Below are 20,314 nucleotides of genomic sequence, written 5' to 3'. Positions count from 1 at the left end.
GAAATCTCTACATTATCACTTTAGATTTTGAAATGTCATTGTTACTACTAGTTTGAACATGTAGGGGCAGTATAGTACTGTTTTTGTAAATCTCATCTGAATTTGTGGGTTTTTTAAATCTGTAAGTGTTCTTTGAGGAAATACAACTTATATCTTACTTTTTAAGGGATGATTGGTGCTGTTTTATTAAGTTGGAACTATTCTTTAAATTCAGGTTCTTTTATATATATATATATATAATACAAAAGCTTTTATATTATAGAAGCTCATGGCCCTGATTTATATTTGAAGTCAAGGAATATGTTAAGCTAGTTAACAGGGAAAATGCATTTTTATAGTTAGACAATAAAAACGAGGACAAGTGGATTCATGGAAATGCTAAAATCAGTGCAATTTTGCTCTTATTCATTCTGTACCAACCTTTCAAAATGAATGTTTAATCATGAGAATTTTAAAAATTTAGTCTTAATTTTTCAACCTGACAAGTAAAGAGATTCCTAAACAGTCTTATTTTAAGATTCTTTAATTGGTAAATAATTTTTTTTAGTATCAAAATGATTAAGGGTTTTTACAAAATTTATGGTAGCTTTTTTTTTTTTCACTTAAAGTGATGTACACTTAATAAAAAAACAACTGAGCAGTTATCTCTTCTATCCATTCCATCTATTCATTCAATCTATTCAACAACTTCTGTGAACCAAGGACTACTTTAGGCATTTGGAGTACCGTAGTGAATGAAACAGACCCAAATCTTTGCCCTTGTGGAGTTTATGTCAGTATGGAAGACTGCTTAAGAACATAGAGTCAGTTAGACCTGGGGTTAAGTTTTTAGCTCCATCACTTACTAAGCCACCTCTGTAGGATGGCAATAATAATAGTACCTACTTCACAGGATAGTTTTATGGGTAAAATGAAATAACATAGAGAAAGTATGGTTATATAATAAGAACTTAGTAACTGTTATGAAGTCCACATAAGACTTATTTAGATGTGTTGGTAAAAATATAATTAATTCTCCTCATATAATAGTACTTATTTCTTTCACTTACGGTTAGTATTTTGAATATTTTTTCATTTTTAGTTTCTTCAGATTGTGAGAGAAAATGTATAACACCAATTTTGATAGTCATTTGTCTTAAAGTTTCCTGAATGACTGTTAATCTCTAAATGGAAAGATACTGCACATAAAAAATTAATGTGATTTGGATCTTCTTACATTATATAGGGTCATCTCATGTATATAAAAATTAACCCCAATATGTCTTCCTGAATTAAGAAAGTAACATGTGCCACTTAGTATTTTGTTTGGAGTTTCTCTGTCCAGAATAAATGTGTTGGCTTCAAATACCATTAAATTTTTAGAAATTAAATTGCTATATAAGAATTAAAAACATAGTTTGTTGATTCACATATTATGTTAGTAGCTAAAATGTCTAGGAAATAGTTTCCATTGTGATTCTTAAGTTTTGATGCCATTTCTTTCCCTAAAGGCCCCAAAATGAGTTAATTAAGAAATGGAACATAACCTGTTAACATCTTTGAAAACTAGCTTGTCCAAATGACACCTGGTATATTATTACTATATAGGAGTTGAGACTTAAAACATTTAAAGAATTGATTCACAAGTCTTAACAAAAGTACTTAGAAATTTAGATCCTTCTTGGGTACCCTGTACTGCTCTTGGTTCTTTTTATTTTTTAATTATGTGGAAGACCCATGTTTAACACACACGTGCATGCACAGGCACAAGCACACATCCCCCGCATACAAACAAATAAAATTCTCACCACCACCCCCAACCCCCGTTTAACAGCTTATCTGCTATGTTCATGCGACAACCGCTTCATTGAGGGGAAGTTGTTGTTCTGCCGTTTTCATATTAGCTTTGTTATCATGCAGGATTTTCAGCTGCTCATACTCATTACCATACAGCTGGTATGTAGAGAAGGAAGCAAGCAGAAGTTGTACTGTCTACAAGAATAAGAAGCTCTCTTGCAGATGGGGTGCTGGCAGATGGGGCATGTGTTTGAACAGGTTTTACTAATAACAGAGTGCACTAAAAATCATTCTGAGAAAGTCTAAGGTCAGTGCCATGAATTCAGAGCTTGAGAGGTTGTTCAGCTTTTTGTAGACCTTTTTAGAATATTAATTAACTGCAAATAAGTAATAAATGGCCCAACCACAATCTCTTCCAAAATTTTTTTATCAGTTTTCCTTTTTTATTTTAGTATATTTTGTTTCTCTTTAATATAATTTAAAAAGCACTGATACTGTTAGCTAGTGTTTCTCATCATCTTGCACTATATTTTGTAGTCTTCAAATATATTTACTTAACATTCCAGAGTATGTTTATATACAAAAGTGTTTTGTATACATGCTTTGAAATGTATACATGTATACATTCTTTGAGCGATGTAATAACATTCCTCAGTTTTGATATATGAGAATATTTATCAGAAGATGAAAACCAAAGAGGATTTGGAAATCCATATGTGTAGTGTTGACTACATTGAAGATTAAGAGGAGGTATGTTTGTTCTATCTGCATTCAAAATTAGAAGTGAATGGTATGCCCCCAAGTGTATCTATTGTTAAAATTATTACTTGCATATGTTTCATATTCACAAAACCAAAATGAATAAAGTAGTAATTGAAATATCTATCAATATTTTTTTTAAAGATATTTCAGTGGGATCTTAGTTCTTTTGACCCTTTTCATTAAATGTAATGTTTCTTGATACATCCTGTCTCAATGGGAGATGGTGATAAAAAGCAGGTAAAGCAAAATAAAGCTAGGCAATTATATGTAAAAATGCAGTTTTCAATTTAATTTTAATGGAAATGGAACTCAGCCTGTTATTCTGTTCATAGGGATTAAGATACATATTTGCCAAAGTTTTTTTTTAGTTATAATGCTTTTGGTAACTCTCAAAAACTTTCATGCTGTAGGTTTCCTGTCAGTAAAATTGAAGCACAAAAATGCTATCTGTTAGGTTAATACCTGTGAATCAATAGAATACTTGGTAAGTGAGATCTGTAGGAAATGGTGTACATTAAGTGTGGTTAAAACTGTATACTGCCTTTATCAGTAAAAGTTTATATTCTGTTGGGCATTTTTAAAGGTACAGGAAGTCCCAAACCAGGGTGGCTTTTAACAACAAAGATAATTGCATTTTCATTGCATATCAAACTGTATATTTTCTTCCAATTTAATTTATACTTGAATTGTGTAACTGATAAATATGTAGAAAATTTTATTACTTTTCCCTGAGGGGGAAAACATATAAAATATTATAAGTAATAATATGTATAGTGCAATACTAAATAAATAATAAATACGTGAAATGTATTGTTTACCTATTAATATTTTTCAGTTATTATTTTTGTACTTCTGTCATTGTAGATTAGAGTGTATCTCACATTCTTAATTATCTCATATAAATATTATTTATTGATACCCTGATATGTGCAAGAACTGTGTGAGGAGCTGAGATACAATAGGAATCAAAATAGACGTGGTCACTGCTTTTATGGAACTTACAGTCTAATGGGGAAGAGAGACAAATAATTAATGTGCACACATTGTGACAGGGTGTTGGGTTCAAGCACTGTGATTCACAGCTTTAAAATGGGGAGGAGGTGGCTCTGCGAAGGAAATTAGAGATGGCCTATACACAGTTAATTCCCATGTTTTTATCTTCAATCTAGACCTCTTTTTGAGCTCCAGAGCCAGTTGGAGCATGATAGGAGTTGAGACCTGGATGTCTCAAAGACACCTCAAACCAAATAAGACTAAAAATGGAACTTGTGATTCTCCCTGCTCTAGAAAACAAAGACAAACACTGACCTTGTTCAGTGTCCTCTGTCATCTTCCATCCAGTTGCATAAGTAAGAAACTTTGGTGTCATTGTTAATAACTAACTCCCTCTCCTTTATTTCCCATGACCAATCTGTCACCAAATCCTTTGAGTTTTATGTCCTAAATATCTCCTAACTCTTCACTTCTGTCCATCTGTTATGCACCTAGCTAGTCCAGGCCAACATTATCTCTTTCACGGTCTAACGGAATAGCTTCCGCCACAGTCTCTCCACATCAACTCTCACTTACTTCCCCATTCTGCTCTTTTTTCTTTTCTTCTTTTTAATTTTTATTGGAGTATAATTGCTTTATAATGCTGTGTTAGTTTCTACTGTATGCAAAGTGAATCAGCTATACGTATACATATATCCCCTCTTTTTTGGATTTCCTTCCCATTTAGGTCACCACAGAGCATTGAGTAGAGTTCCCTGAGCTATACTGCAGGTTCTCATTAGTTAACTATTTTATACATAGTATCAATATATATATATATGTCAATCCAATTTCCCAATTCATCCCACCCCCCTTCCCCCTTGGTATCCATACGTCTGTTCTCCGCATCTGTCTCTATTTCTACTCCCCATTACATTCAGAATGATATTGCAAGAGGTATATCTGGGTCATGCCCTTCCCTTGACTGACTTTACTTTTCATTACTCTTATGGTAAAGACCAAAATCCTTTATGAGGTCTTGCATAAGCTGGCCCTTCTCTACTTCTCTAGCCTCATCTTGCACCTGCCATAATACCTTTATTCTGTGCACTGCAGCCCTACGGGTGCCCCTCCCCCGCCACAGCACAGCTTAGTCATTCCTTTAGAGAAGAGAAGCATTCTCTGAACCCCCAAACTAGGTCAAAACCTTAGCATTATGCATTTTTCTAACACTGTGTAGCATTTACTAATTTCAGCTTTGCTCTGTTTTAATTGTTTATGCTTTCTCCCCTACTACACTGTGAACTCCAGTCATGAAGCTGAGACCATACTTAATTTAGCTTGTGTATAATAGGCAACCAAGTAAATGTTGAGTGAATGAGTGTCTGTGGGAGATTAAAATAACCATATAAATCTAAATTTGTTGTAATTGTGTATCCTACTTAGAATAAAGGTAATTAGAGATAGTTGAAACCATAAAGTGTAGGGTAGACTCATAGAGATATGCATGTATCGACAATGGTGTTTACTGCTAGAAAGTGATAACCACACATGGATCAAACTGACATTTCTTAAAGATGGATTGGCTCTTAGAAAAAGGTCATATGTGATGAAATTAAGAAACACGGCCAAAGTGATAATCCCATATTGAAGAGTATGTTCTGTATGCACTCAGATGGAAAAGTGCTGTGTGTGTGTGTGTATGTATATGCACACACACATACACAGTACTTGGTTAATAAGTATTTTTAGGCTGTCTACTAAACTAAACTAAATTAAAAATCAAATAGAAGTCTTAATTCCCTGTTAAGTGTATTTGGGTTAGAGTAACCAATAAAGATCACTTGAAGCAGTTCCTTCAATAAGTGTTATAATGTATACAATAACTTTTGCCTATCTACTGTAGCGTTCAGATCATTTTGGTAATGGTGAGAGACCCAGTAGCCTCTTTGAAAGGACCTTCCAGTGAAGACACTTTCGTGTATTCTGCTCTCAGCTCTTTTTCATTATTTCACGTTTTGGAGAAATAAAGCATGGAACATGAAGAAATAAGGGTAGGAGATAGAAGTTCTTAGGGTATTTGGGAAAAAGAGGCAAAACCCATGTGTTGTTGTGAGCACCTTCCATCAGACTTTCTTCCACTCTGCCTACTGATGGCTGCCTAGCCTCAGTACATGTCCAAGATGCCATCATCTTGGAGCAGTTCTTCACCAAGGAAGCATTGGCAGTAGTGTGTTAACTCTTTGTCAAGTTGCTCTTAGTAAATTCCCACAAATAAAGTGTATCAGAGTACATAATTAGCTGCCTAGTTTGTCTTTTCTTTCTCTGTGTCTACTGTGAGTCTAACATAAATTTCATCCATACATCACACATTTGCACACTGAAATAGCCCAGGAAGCATCCCAAAGATTTCTTAACTACCAATACTTCTTGCTATATATGTAGAAAACCCTATTTCATTTTCTATAAACTGGAGACCAAGATCTCCCTGTGGTTAAATTGCTGTTACCAACTCAATAGTTGTGTGACCTTGGGAAAGTTACTTAAACTCACCGTGCCTGTTCCTTATTTGTAAAATGGGTTAATAGTAGTACCTACTTCACAGGATTGTTAACACAGTTTCAGTGAGTTAATAGAAGTAAAGCACCTAGAAGAGTGCCTGGCGTATAGTAAGTTCTCTTGCCTGTATATTTCATTTTCTTAAGAGATCATTTTTTTTTAAGAGTTGCTTATTCAAAGTTGAATAGTTTATAGTATCTTTGATAGTGAGCACTGAAGGAGCACTCAAGTCAGAATAAAATCTAGTGTTTATTTTTCCTTTATTCTTTTGGTTTAATATATTGCCATGTGTGACATTTATTTCTAAACAATTAACATTTATTTCTTCCTCTTTCTAGGTCTGTGTATTGTTGTATAAAATGAGCAATTTTATTTATCAGTTATATTGCTTTGTCATTTTTTTATTGATTTGTCTGTCCTTCCCTCTGAATTGGGGAGTTCTTCCAGGATAGAGACTACATCTTGCTCAATTTTGCATCCTTTTTTGCTTGGAGTCGTCTGGCTTTCAGTAACCTTGGCTAAATATTTCTAGAATGTGGTAGGTCTAGATCTATAAAAATAAAATGTTTGAGTCACTGTTCAGTTTTTCTCCACCTCTTGTTTCATTGTTCAGAAAATAGCGAACCATTATACGACTCAGGATTCATTTGGATGAGACTGATAATACTGAAATGAAATGTGGGGTTAGAAGCTCACCATAAATTTTTCTCACAGTAATTTCCTTTTCCTTTGCTACCTATATATAAACACACAGAGTGAACTTCACAAAGTTAAGGTCTTTGAAATAAATGAATTGGTGGGGAGTAAATTACACCTTGGCCTAACAAAATCTGTTTATTATAATTGTTCAATAAAAGCTAGTTGAGTAAAAATATCTTAGAAAATACCATCTAATTTTAGTCTTTGCTTTTTTACATTGTGATCATGATGATTAATATCACCTCATTCAACATCTCTGGAAAAAATTCTAAGTTCTTAATTTGCTGTTTTTGTCTCCTGATAGAATAACTTTAAAGGAAAGGCTTAAAATGAAGAGGGGTGTGTGTGTGTGTGTGTGTGTTTGTGTGTGTGTGTGTGTGTCCATCTGTCTTTATCCTAAGAGCTAACAAAATATTACAATTTTAAGAATATTCTAAAGTTCAACATCTTTTTGCTAGCTTTAACTTTATATTCTTTGGTAGATTTAAGCTGTTCCTCATAGAATTTTTTTTTCATGTTGTAGAAGTTTGAACATGCATTGACTCAATAAAAATAAAATTTAGATTTAGTTTTTTGAAGTGCTCTCATACCACCATGTAACAGTTTCCAACAGACCAGCTGTGTGCATAGAGCAGTTCTTAATTAAGTTGTATGCAAATTTGTTTAATAGTCAGCATGCCGTCACTACATACCATGCTTTCATGCAACTGGTGGGGAAACCCTGATATCCATCCTACACAAAGAACTGTTTAGAGTCATGTTTCAAGTGTGACAAACTTTCAAAGTTAATTTGTAAACATTTGGAGGCCTCAAGTATTTATAGGTAAATATTTTTTAAGTTATGTGCTAAATATTAAAGAACTTTTAATAAAGAAAATGAACTTATAAATAAAATATTTCTATTACAATAGTCTTGCCAAGATATCAAAGTACTCCTAATCATCAATCTTACAGTTCATTGCAAATAAAAGACTACTGTAGATCAGATACTTTTTCAAATTAATAGTTATTTTGAAAATCTTTCCATGACAGACAAAATTATGTCAAACCCTACTCATGACTATTTCCAGCAATATTTCTTTGTACTCAGATTTTATTTACTGAATCTTCAGTCTTTTGGAATCTCCTGAAAAGGTAAGAGATCATGTAAGTGTTATGCTAGTCATATAATTCTTGATAGTTTCAAAGTAAAGAATGCAGTTTGTTAAATTATAGGTACAGTAATTGCTTTAAAATGTAAATTGATGTTTCTCAAATGAATATTTAGAATCCTCCTTTTTATATGTAGTGGGGGCATGATTACTAGGTTCTTCCCTACTCACTTGACAGCTACATCAAACACTTGAATACTTAAAGAGCAGGCAAGCTACTCTAAAATAAGTAAAGAATTGATGTACACTTTCTAGAGGAAGAACCTGGTGTGATTTATGTTTCTTACTGGCCTAGCACCAATATGGAATAGGTACTTAATAAATGTTTTTAAGTAAGGGAAATAAGTTCAGGTTCACAGACCTTGATTCATGACTGGAGTTTGAAGAGATTGGTTTAAGCTATCCCTTCTCATTTTGAATTCTTCTGGAAATTTTTTAAGATATTTGGGAAGAGATGTTATGTTTTAAAAAGTGCAATAAGTTTGAATCTGGACTTTATGTGTCTGCTAGTCAAATATTTATAATTGAACATAATTATCAAAATCAGTAAGCCAACTAATAGAAGACCACACAGTTGAGAATAATTTACGTATTTTAGGTTAACCAGGTCCTGGATGACAACATGCTAGTGAAAGTATACCTAAGAGTGTAACGGAGGCTGTGCTAAACTTTAGTTGAAGGCTTTTTCCAACCTTAAGATTCAGTGATTATGTTCTGAATTCCTTTATGATCACAGAGAAGCAGTTTTAAAATGTGTACCATGGGTAAAATCATTTCACCTCCAATAACTAAGGGTGACCGTGTCTTTCACCATTGCAGACATTTGCTAAAGTAAGGCTGGCAGATGCATTAACAATCTACAGAGATCTGAGCCCAGTATCTCTCTCTTTCTCTAAAAGAGTAAATTATCAAATGGAAAGATAAAATCAGGGCATAGAAAGTGGAAGAGCAAGGAAATAGAGATGATATGGTAGTTACCCCATCATTCTTATAGAATGGAGTTACTAGATATAAAGGCTTTAGAATGGTGCTTGGTGCATGGTACAGAATAATTAAGTATTACCTACTATTCCAATTCTCTTCCTTTTCCAAGTTTAAGAATCTTGGAATGGGTGCTAAGTTTGAGAATTAGTATGTGGTGGCAAGTGATAAGGGAAATGGAAGAGTAATTGGACATGAAAGAGTTGAGAAGATTTTTATGCATTTTCTCTATATGTCTAGTTTCAGCAAGTGAGAATTACTTTGTGAGTGGTCTTCAATTTTATATACATTTTTGAAAATATAAAAAATAATATTAAAACATATACACAGAAATTGTGTATTCTAGAAATCCTCGGAATCCTCTAATGGCTTCGCATTGCACTAGAATTCCTTAAATCCTAACTCTTGACCGTGGCCAAGATCCTACATGATCTGGCCCTTGGTTACCTCTCCGTCTTCATGTTGTACCAGTCACTTTACCTAGCCAGATTGGCCTTATTCTTGCTGAGTCTAGGCTCTACTCCATTTTGACTTAAAAGTTGTTTCCTGGGTAATACCTTTCAAAATTAGCTACAGTTCTCTACTACCCTCTGTTAACTACTTACTTCTTTCATAGTACCCTGTTTTATTTCTCTCTTAGAGCTTAGCATTATATGAAATTATCTTTTTCATTTATTAGTTTATTTATTGTGTGTTTTCCCCCACTCCAGTATACAAACTGTATGAGACTAGGGAGCTCATCTGCATTGTTTGCTACCTTATACCCAGTGCTTAGAACAGTTGTTAGCACATAATAAGGAATACTTGTTTATTGACAAGTTAAAAGAAAAAGAAGGAAAATCTCTTATTAAGCCATTTAGATGACCACTGTGCACATTTTTATATATTTATGTAGGTTTTCCCCATCCATACACATGTGTGCGTGCACACACACACACACATACTTAAATATATGTGTATATATTTTCAAAAGGACCATACTTTTTATCATGTGTTTGAATCTCACAACTCCTACTTTACAGTAACCTTTCTCCTAGTTTTGTATATGGTGAACAGTTTCTGTGCCTTCAGAATGCTCTATACTGAAATCTATTCCTTAGCAGGAGGCTTTGAGTCTGGAGGCTGGAGGGGCAAGGCATGGGAAGAAAGGGCTGGGAGTGGAACAAGACAAAGTATTTCATTTTCCAAGCAAGCTGTGTTTTTGAATAGTAGAGGTCCTTTTGGGCACATGTTGGTGAGAATGAGTCAGGTATCCACCTTGGCCCTGAGTTACATTTTTTATTGTCTTTTCATAAAGTTTTTTGGTGAATATGACATTTGAATGTTTATTTAAGAACTTTCTTATATCTGCACCATTCCCCCCTATATTCAAGAGTACAAGCTGCTTTTATATATGATTTCTGTATGAGTACCTTTGGAAACAGAAGGACCCCTTCATAGTCAGTGTTTGTAACTAAAATAAAAGGTCTACAGTCTTCACACCCACACAGTAAAGTTCTCCTTGTACAGAAAGACACATATTAGCCCTAAAATGGAAGAATGAGTCATGGCAGGAAGTACTTTTGAAGAAACCATTACTAGTAAGTTAAAGACTATTTTAACTGTAGTATTAAGTGTTTGAATTAGGAGATAATAGTATTAAAAAGGTTATTCCCTAATGAGCCTTATAAAGACTAGTGACTGCTAGAAGTCTTATAGATGTTGTCAATCCGTCAAGTTAATGATTGTGGCATTTCCACATATATCTTAGGTCCACAGATGATAATTTCCTTCTATCTCCTCAACATCTACCAAACTTCTGTCTTTTAAATTTAGAAGCAAGATCGTATGTTTTATGAAATCTCAGACTAGTTAAATGATTTCTCCATTTTCTGACTTCTTACACTACCCAATTTGGCAACTGATATCCAGTCAAATATTGTTCTCTATTAGTCTCTTGTCTTGCTAGTTGGATTTTAAGTATCTTAGGGGTGGAGGGTTATTGCAATGTTTTTATTTGACTTCAGTAGCATTTTGCAGATAGTGGGTGATTTTTTCTTAATTGATTGATTTCATTTAAGCTAACTCTTTCTGTCAGTTTCTGTTATCTTTTCCCCAATTACCATGTCTTTGCCTCAGATTCCCAAGTGTAGCAGAAGCATAGTTACATAGACCTAGATATTCATTCCATGAACTGAATAAATCAAGATTTAGTTGTGGTTTGCATATTTAATTGCTATTTGCAAAATATAACACTTTTTTCCTTCTTTAGTAATGTCTGATTTTTTTAGCTGAACTTGAGCCATCACATAGCTAATGGAAATCAGTTAAAAGTAGTGAACTCGGGACTGGAGCCTACGCCTCTAAAATAGCTGTATGACCCTGAGCAAGACAATTCTCTACCTCACCTTTCTCACCTGTAAATAATAGTTATTATTTTATAGGGGCACCTCTGTGTTTTCACAATGACTGTGTGGCCTAGGTTGGTAAGGTAAATGGTATTACCACCACATTTAAGAGAAAACTGGAACTCATCATGGTCAAATAACCCCTACCGAGGTTACACCCTAGTAATGGCGTAAACTCAGATTTCTCCGATTCCAAAACTTAGGTTCATTCCACAAACGAAGGAGAATTAGATTAGATGATTTCCAAGATCCCTTCTAGTTCTACACTCAATGGCTTCCTGCTATTAGTGGTTTTTTTGTTGATTCAGTGGATATAACTTTTTTACTTCTTAGCCTTTATCTCTTTTCTCAAAGCTTTTTAGTCATGACTAGTAGCTAATATAAGAAATTAATTTCAGAATTTTAAGCAGTGCTTAAAATGAAAGATTATTTTAATATTAAAATACAAGGTTGATATACCACATCTATAGGAAATTCTTCTCAAGCCAGGTAAATATATTTGAACATTACAAACAGCAGCCGTAAATATCCAGTTGGATAAAGAAAGAAGAGCAAATGTGGTTCTAAGCAGTACATGGAAGGAAAATTGATTTCATTCTTTCTCCATGTTAATTAAATTCATTCCTGGGTCATATTTGCTGTTTTATTTTTCTTGAACTTAACCTTTTAAAAAATAGTTTCCCATGATATTTTTCTTACTTTACTGAAGGGATTACTACAAAAAATTTATAATAAAAATTTGAGAGGAAAGAAACTCCTAGGTATGAATTCAGGATGCTTACTGGTAGTTTATTTTGGATTCTAAGCATGAAATTTAAAGATTAATTGCTTTCTAGATAATTCAGGATAAACTCCAGAGTGACTTACCAACTTTGTCAAATTATTGCAGATGTTGCTTGTCTACAAAGAAGTATTGTAAGTAATGTTTTGGTATGTGTAGTAAGTCTCTGACAGCTCTATAACAATATAAATTTTAGAAGAGCAAACAAGCAGAGCTCCCATCTTCATTATTTTCTTCTGTGCCTGTGATAAATAGAACTCTTAACTTGCATTATTGTGTGAAATTCTGTATGTGTCTATATTTATATATTGGTAGATACATATATTTGTGCATGTTTATCAGATCAGTAATTTGGCCCAAACTAAGGGATGAAAAGAACTTTTATCTTGAATCAATATTGTAATTTGTGTCAAATCCTCAGGGGCTGCATTTTTATAAAGAAAGTTATAAATATTTTAAACATCAGGAATAAGAAAAAAACGTTTAAGTACCACTCCTACAATCATAGTTATCTTAAAAAATTTTTAAACCAGTCTAAGCTGTGATACTTTGATTTGCATTTTGATTTACTGAGGTTAGGATTTTGTATATTATTATAAGCATCCCCCTCACTTCCCAACAAGTGTATTTTAAACAAAGTTGTTATATATTACAATATTTAGTGTTTGGGATATTTTTTAATGCAGTAGTATTTTAATATTTGTTTCCTTGGATGGTAATTTCAAACTAAATGTGGCTTACTTTGTTTCGTTTTACATATTCTCAAAAATTTTTTTGAACTAATTTCAGTGTGAGTTCTAAGAATCAGATGTGTATATGTACCACCCTATTCTCTGTCTTAAATTGAGCATAAATTCAATGGAGGGAAAAAAAAAAGTTTTTTTAATTATGTACTATCCTGTGCCTGACACATAGTTGGTGTAAATAAATGCGTAACGAATGAATAAATGTGAAAATAGCTCATTGATCAGTACTGCCACCTACTTGTATTAGGGAAAATGTAGGTGCTGGGCATACATCCTATTTTAATAGATAATACCTGTGATAGAACAGGTTTATTAACTTGCCAATTTCAGTTGTGAACCTTTTAATAAGAACTTGCACCCCAGAAACCTGATGACTGTGGGTTAGTGAGATTTCAAGTTTGTTTCAACCTCAACATGCTTGCCATTCCTTTCTTTGATGTTGAAATCCCAAACTGTCTCTAATCTAAATTCTGTGCTCAGGGCAAGACAGCTAACTGTGCTAGGTGGTTTTCTTAGTGTAACATCAGAGTAAAGAATGTTGTCATAATAGTAATGAAGAAAATCACTGACGTACAAATATAAACACATTATCCTACTATTATAAAATGGAAATAAAATTTTAAATGTTGGCAAAGTAATGCAAAGAACCAATAGTATTTATAGTATCATCAACTAATTATAATACAATAGTTGGACTTTTAGCACTAAGTATAAGTATAATTTAGTACTAGTTATATATTTATGCTTTAGAAAAATGATGCCATGGTTGCTACTACTTGCTTGTATGGCCAGTGATTCAAAACTATTAATTATTTGTTATATATCATTTTTCTGCTTTGCCTTAGAAAGCTGTGAACCTTCGAGTGGTAGGGGAGAGAGATGTATAAAAATTACAATGAGGTATGATAAGTGCAATGGAAGAGTATATTTAAAATGGAAATAATGAACTCTGAGAGTCAAGGTGAGGAAAAGTACTCTATTAACGACTCCTTCCTCTGTCGGCACCATGTATAAAGATACATACTTCTCTGAAGATACATGATACATGAAGACTGTTTTACTGTTTGTATTTTTCTCACTATTTACATGTAGATTGTTTTTTGTTTCTGCCCATAACCACAGCTTGCTCTTCTGAAAACTTAGTCATCCCCACCAATTGCTTAGAAAGAGCCGTTTCTCTTATACTAGCTCACAAGTTAATCATTCTACTGCTACTATTTCTCAGAGGCTTAACACTCTGGGGCAGTACATCTTCATATCTTTGTGCTGTTTTTCAGTTTTCAAGCTCCTGCTCTCATGTATTCCTCCTACACCTAGCTCAATGGAGTTGTGATGAAATGAGCACTGAGCCTGAATTAGCAGATAGGCTATAATCTAAGGACTTCATTGTTAGTCACTCCCTTACTAATAGATTTTCAGCAAGGTTTATAGCACGTCCGTCAGCACAAGAAATAATTCTTTATAGAATGGGAAATTCATTGCTTAGCTGATATTACATGAAGATTTAGTTTATTGTAGTGAAAATGATATTGAATACACTGAGATATTAATTCTAAAAATGTGGATGACAAACACAAGTATTTTCTTAGCTATAATGATTAACTAGCTAGCTTTTTCAGTGAACTTAGTAGCTAACATTCTAGCATAAAGCATAAAATACTTTTTTTGGTAAACTTATTTAACATAGATTATGGACTGATCTCAGTTTTACAATGTTTCTGTCTACCACAGGGATAAGATAGATAAAGATTCACACACAAAGCCTTTTTCAGTCATATTACTAAAAACCTTAAATCTCTGAATAAAGTTTTAAATGTTTGTATTTTAGCCAAGACTCCCAGAAACAGGAATTTGAGAATGATTTCATTTGCTTTGCTCATATATAGATTATGATGAAAATAATATAATAGATCACAATTTTCATTCCTAGTACTTTAGAGAATATTGAAAATCATTCATTTTATTCTGTTAATTTGAAATCTAGAGACTTGGTTGACTAGCTTTGCTTGAAAATTCTTTCTTCGCAGTTCAAATTAACATTATAAACAAGATATTAGGGAGAATTGTTTAAATATTTGGAAAAATTAAGTCTTTGTATTTATAAGCATACACATTCTCACTTAAAGGATAAACAAACTAATGAAAATCATTTCCAAGTGGGAACCATGGTAGATGGGTGGGTGGGAGTGTTGGAGAGTCTTCTCAGTGTTTACTTTTTGCATATCATTTTGATTTTTGAGCCAGATAAATATTTTACCTATTTAAAAATAAAATATGAATATACACACCTACATATAAACATACATTTGTGGGAATCAGGTTTTCTTGTAACTTCATAGCCATACATAGGAGCCATGTAACCAGAAGAGCATTCCGTTGAATGTACAAGGTTAAGATATTTTCTTCTTTAACTATCCTAGATTTTGAGACAGCATTCCTGGTTTATTAAAGTTGGTCTGTGTCCTCAACTGAGTAGACTTAATTTGAAAAGGTTAGTTCAACTAGAGGTAGGACATGATTTCAATTGAAGTCAAGGTGTATACCAGTATGTGACTGGTAGGTAGTCTCTTTGTCCTCCGACAAGCTTTAGAGGAAATTTCAGGTGCTCATTTTACAATTAGTTTCTTCAGACAGCCCAGAATAGGGGGAGGGTGTATCCTTTTTTTTTTTTTTTTTTTTTTTTAAATCCTGCGTGCTCTGAAGCTCTAATGAAAGGGTTTATGGGTCTGTTCCTAACATTTGGGATTTTTTTTTCCTAAGAGTAAGAGATTTCTTTTTAAAAGGAACTTTCCTTTGAAGTAAGCTAATTGTTTATTTAGAAAACTAACTTTTGCTGGGTACATGTACATATTGTTTCTGAGGGTAAGAATTAGTTTAAGAGCCAGGAAGGGGATTTTTTTTTTTTTTTAAAGATAATATGTAGACTATAACTTCCAGGAGAAGACCCAAGATGTACATTTTCATAAAATTTTAGATTATCTTATTTATGTTTTAAAGTAAAAGACGGGAGGGAGACGCAAGAGGGAGGAGATATGGGGATACATGTATATGTATGGCTGATTCACTTTGTTATACAGCAGAAACTAACACACCATTGTAAAGCAATTATACTCCAATAAAGATGTTCAAAAAAAAATAAAGTAAAAGATGTTATACTGACTAAATGTCTTAATTAAAAAGGTAAACATTTATTTTTAAAATTATGATACTACTTTATGCAGTATTTAGAATCATTTTTCTAACAAAAGTCATTTATTACCATAGCAGAGAGTATTAAAATGTAGTAAGTCAAAATAGTATTTCTTTTTTCCTGAAGAAACTTTTTAAGTACTTAAGTAACTATAGGCACACAGTTTACTTGTAATAAAGAAAGTTAATGGGGAGGGTAGGAGTTAATTAACTAGGCCCTTAATAATGGGCCTTTCTAGTCCAAGGAATCTTATAATTGCCTCCGAAGCTGGTTTTGTAGCAAGTTGAGCGATGAAATATCTAGATTTGCCTAGTAGTCATTCTAAGAAAAAGGTTGCCTTCAGGCAAACTTTTGTACCTTTGTTATTCTATAAAATACCTTTTTAATGATAAGCAGTACACATTGTGAAAGTTAGTTTAGAGGTAGAAGTCCAATGCCTCCTGTTTAAACAGTAAATGAACAAATAATTATAAGACTCTCCAATGAGCACAGTTTTTGCTCTCTTGGGAGAAACAGAACCTTTCAGCCAGACTTTATATACTTAGTTTGTTAATCATAAAAAGATATTCTCATGATTAGTAAGGATTGGCAGTGTGTGGTAATTTTCTTGAAGACTATGTTTTAAATGAATGGAATGGGAAAGCAAAGGGAATATTTACATTAAATCTTAGTATAAGAAATATACAGGTTGAAGTATAACTTATTACATAATTTCTGCAAATGCCGTATGCTCCAAACTGGTTTGCCTTTTTGTAAATCGCCCCAAAGAATATCTAATTCCTCCCTTTGGAATTGCCCATTTTGGACCGTCCAAGCTACTTGAAAAACCTGATCAGTCTCTGCCAGGACTGACTGCAATAGGGTAGCAGTTAGTGAAAATAGACTGCTTTGCTTCCGTTAGGAGGACCATATGAAAATATATTCCGTTTTCAAAATGTTTCTGAAAGGACTTATTTGCGGAAACGATGCTTGCCATTTAAAACTCTTCAAAAATGCAGGTTTTACAAAATACAAAAATAACCTCCTGAAAGTTTGAAAGGGGAGAGAGGGGGCTGTGGTATGGGGGCGGTCTCCTTCGTTGCCCACCTCCTCCCTCTGTTCAGCGCGCTGTGTGCTTACGGGTTCCCTGGAGCGGATCACCATGTAATTGATGTGCAGTCTGCATTGCTGAATCCTGGACTGCACCATTCTGTGTTCAAGGGAAGATGTAATCTGATCCCTCTGCTGCCGAGGGAGGAATCTGTTCAGGCCAGGCTTTGACAGGGCAGAGTCTCCTCCAATAATCTGCTCGGTTCTCTCTCATTATTCCCTTGAGTTCTCCTCAGTCAAGCTGCATGTATGTATGTGCGTCCCAAGAAGCGGTTTGATACTGAGCTGCATTTGCCTCTACTGTGGAGTTTTGTTGCCGGTTCTGCTCCCTAATCTTCCTTTTCTGACGTGCCTGAGCATGTCCACATTAGAATCTGTGACATACCTACCTGAAAAAGGTTTATATTGTCAGAGACTGCCAAGCAGCCGGACACACGGGGGCACAGAATCACTGAAGGGGAAAAATCCAGAAAATATGGGTTTCTACGGCACACTAAAAATGATTTTTTACAAAGTAAGTAAGCTGTTTTCTTCCTGTGTTGTATGATTGTGTGTGTGTGCCTGCCTGAGAAGGAAAATCTGTATCATCAGAGATGGCTGCAGTATCCTCTAATTTTGGTGGGTGGCTGGATGTCTGGTATTCTGTTTTATATCATGAATGTAAGCAAATAATGGAAAGACAACGTGAACTGGAAAAAGCTTTACATTTAAAATAAAATGTACATTTTAATCTGAGAATTTTCCTCTAAAAATATATTCAGACTTTAGAAATGTGGCTCCGTTAAATGCTGACCTGGAAATACTCTATCCTTAGTTAGCTTTTAGTGAACCTTTTGCCTTTAATTTTTCTATACCTTATATATAGGTTTTTCTTTTTTCTTTAGTTGCCTCTCAAAGTGTAGAATCGCTAGAATATTGGGGATTTATATTTAAAGAGGTTATATTTACTTTCTGTACCCCTTCAAAATTGCAGAATTGATTTTTGGTTCTAAAGTCAGTATTTTCAGTAAACAATATAATATTTAAAAGATATATAGTCATACAGAAAGTGCTTTTTTTATAAAATATTCTAAATTTAAAAATCCTTTCACAGCAGTTCCCTTGATATGAATTTCAGGCATTTTTATTCATTGAAGGATTTCTAAGATGGAAATAAAGTTTGCTTTAGTGGCAAATGGCATTTGCACCAATATATTTACAAGATATCCAGGGAAGTTCCAAAAGCCAGTATTACAAACTTAATTACAGTGAATATCAAAGTTTATCGTAACAACTTTGAAAATGAGGGTTTGTGGAAGTTATAAGGAATAGATTTTTAAGGTAATCTGTACTGACTGACCTTCCTGATGGATACATTTGTGTGTATGTGTACATGTGTGTCTATAATTTATATATATGCAAGCATGTGGCTACCAATGTATTAAAGTATTTATTTTTGCTTTTTATTAAAATTATTGGGAGAAAGAAAATAATGGGTTTTGAGAGGAATCACTTTAAAACAATGTTATGAGCACAGAAACTTCTGAAGGGTTGAAATAAGACCAATTCCATTTCTGTCGGTATTTCATGAACTAAGGTATAAATTGTGGATGAGCTTGTCGTACGCTCACCTCTTGCCTCTAACGTTATAAGATTATCCCTGTGTTTTAGAATACTTTCTTCATGATGATAAAAACACAGTCTTTATTACCCAGAGTGTGGTTCAAAAAGCTTTTAGAGTCTTGTTGCTTCTCTCTGGTATTTACAGTGTGGCATGCTGTGTTATGACGTTCCCATGTGAGGAATAGGTAAGAAAATAAGGCTGCTGCAAAGCAAGGGTTTTCACCTTATTACAAAAATGAGGGTAACTTTCTATCACTCTGGGATTCCCCCACTCCCATCGTTTTCAATGATACAGTAATTAATTAGCAGACACAAATCTTAGAGGGGTTGCTGAAATAGAGAAAGTTGAATCTTCTCAGATCTTATTTTATAGTTTTATAACATATCTATAGTAAGATGACCTCAGTTAACCAATAGTAAAATATAAAAAAATATATATTTCAATATTGATAATAAAATATAATTCTGAATATATTTACAATATTACATACCTATATAGCATAATGAAATACTTTAAAACTACAGATGTCGGGTGTACCTTACAGAGATGCATAACTCATTCTTTTTAAATCTTTCTGTTTTTCTTGCTGGTTTTCAAGTTAGAATATTTTGTCCTGAGTGAGTATCTGTCAGTAGAGCTATGTATTCCGTGTAAAATATCAATTGATGGCTTTTTTTCTACCGTTATTATACCATCTCCAGATTTCCCTCTTATTATGGATTTACTTTTTGTACTGTCTTCATTGCCCATATTCATTGCTTTATGCCTTATCATAATTACTTTTCAAGAACATTTTATTTACATTATTCTCCTTACCCTTTTATAATAATGTGTTTTAAATTCAGTGACTATTACTTCCATTCTGATTTTGAAATTTTGAATTTGTTGTTTATCTTTCTTAAAATATGTTTTTAAAGGAAAATGTAAATCATTAAGAACAGTATATTAAATATGGTTCTTCTCTATGTGGGTTAACATGACATGTTCCTCTGTGTTGGTTCTTAAACTAGAAAATGTGAAAGGTATAGTACTCTCAAGGAATATATACGATGGATATCAATTTTTAAATTGCCATACACTGTTCTCCTGGACAAATATTAGGGGGGAAAATTCACCTTTCCAGTCTTGTAAAGAGTAAAACAAAGTAGAACTAATAGAAGAAAGTATGAAACATTTATTTTCTATATGAATTAACTATGCCTAATTAACATTGCGGGCATATGAAAATTTAAGAATTTGTTCAGTATTACTGATGCTAACATTAAGATTTGATAGTTGGACAGGTGATTTTTTTTTTAAACCTATCTCATTTGTTTTACCTTATAGATGAAAAGAAAATTGGACCATGGTTCTGAGGTCCGCTCTTTTTCTTTGGGAAAGAAACCATGCAAAGTCTCAGAATATACAAGGTAATATTAAGTATAATAATTCATTCTCTCATGATTCTCATGTTTCTTTAAAGAGTTGATGATTCTGTCACTAATACTGTTGACTGTTTAACACATTTTGAGATCACTGAAAGTTGAGAAACATACATTTTAAATAAGGAGAAGAATGACTACCACTGTGGCTTTATATTACTAATACATTGAAGTAAGACACAAGCAGAAGTTCTCTT

The 20,314-nt window shown here is 33.4% G+C and overlaps 1 protein-coding gene across 6 annotated transcripts in view; it reads left to right on the top strand.

Annotated features, from left to right (window-relative positions):
• The window catches only part of FBXW7 (F-box and WD repeat domain containing 7), a 204,435-nt gene that overhangs the window by 155,194 nt on the left and 28,927 nt on the right, over window positions 1–20,314 (top strand). For 5 of the 6 annotated variants that reach the window (XM_036852411.1, XM_036852410.1, XM_036852412.1 and 2 more), the window contains one exon: window positions 20,023–20,105. In XM_036852411.1, the coding sequence (XP_036708306.1) occupies window positions 20,023–20,105 (83 nt within the window). Of the gene's footprint in view, window positions 1–17,148; window positions 17,608–20,022; window positions 20,106–20,314 lie in introns of those variants that run through there. The other variant, XM_036852413.1, reaches the window with a different exon arrangement.

The sequence above is a fragment of the Balaenoptera musculus genome, chromosome 5, assembly GCF_009873245.2.
Source record: "Balaenoptera musculus isolate JJ_BM4_2016_0621 chromosome 5, mBalMus1.pri.v3, whole genome shotgun sequence".
In the NCBI taxonomy this organism is placed as follows: Eukaryota; Metazoa; Chordata; class Mammalia; order Artiodactyla; family Balaenopteridae; genus Balaenoptera; species Balaenoptera musculus.
Note: the sequence above shows the minus strand (reverse complement) of the source record. Positions and strands in the feature narration are given on the sequence as shown.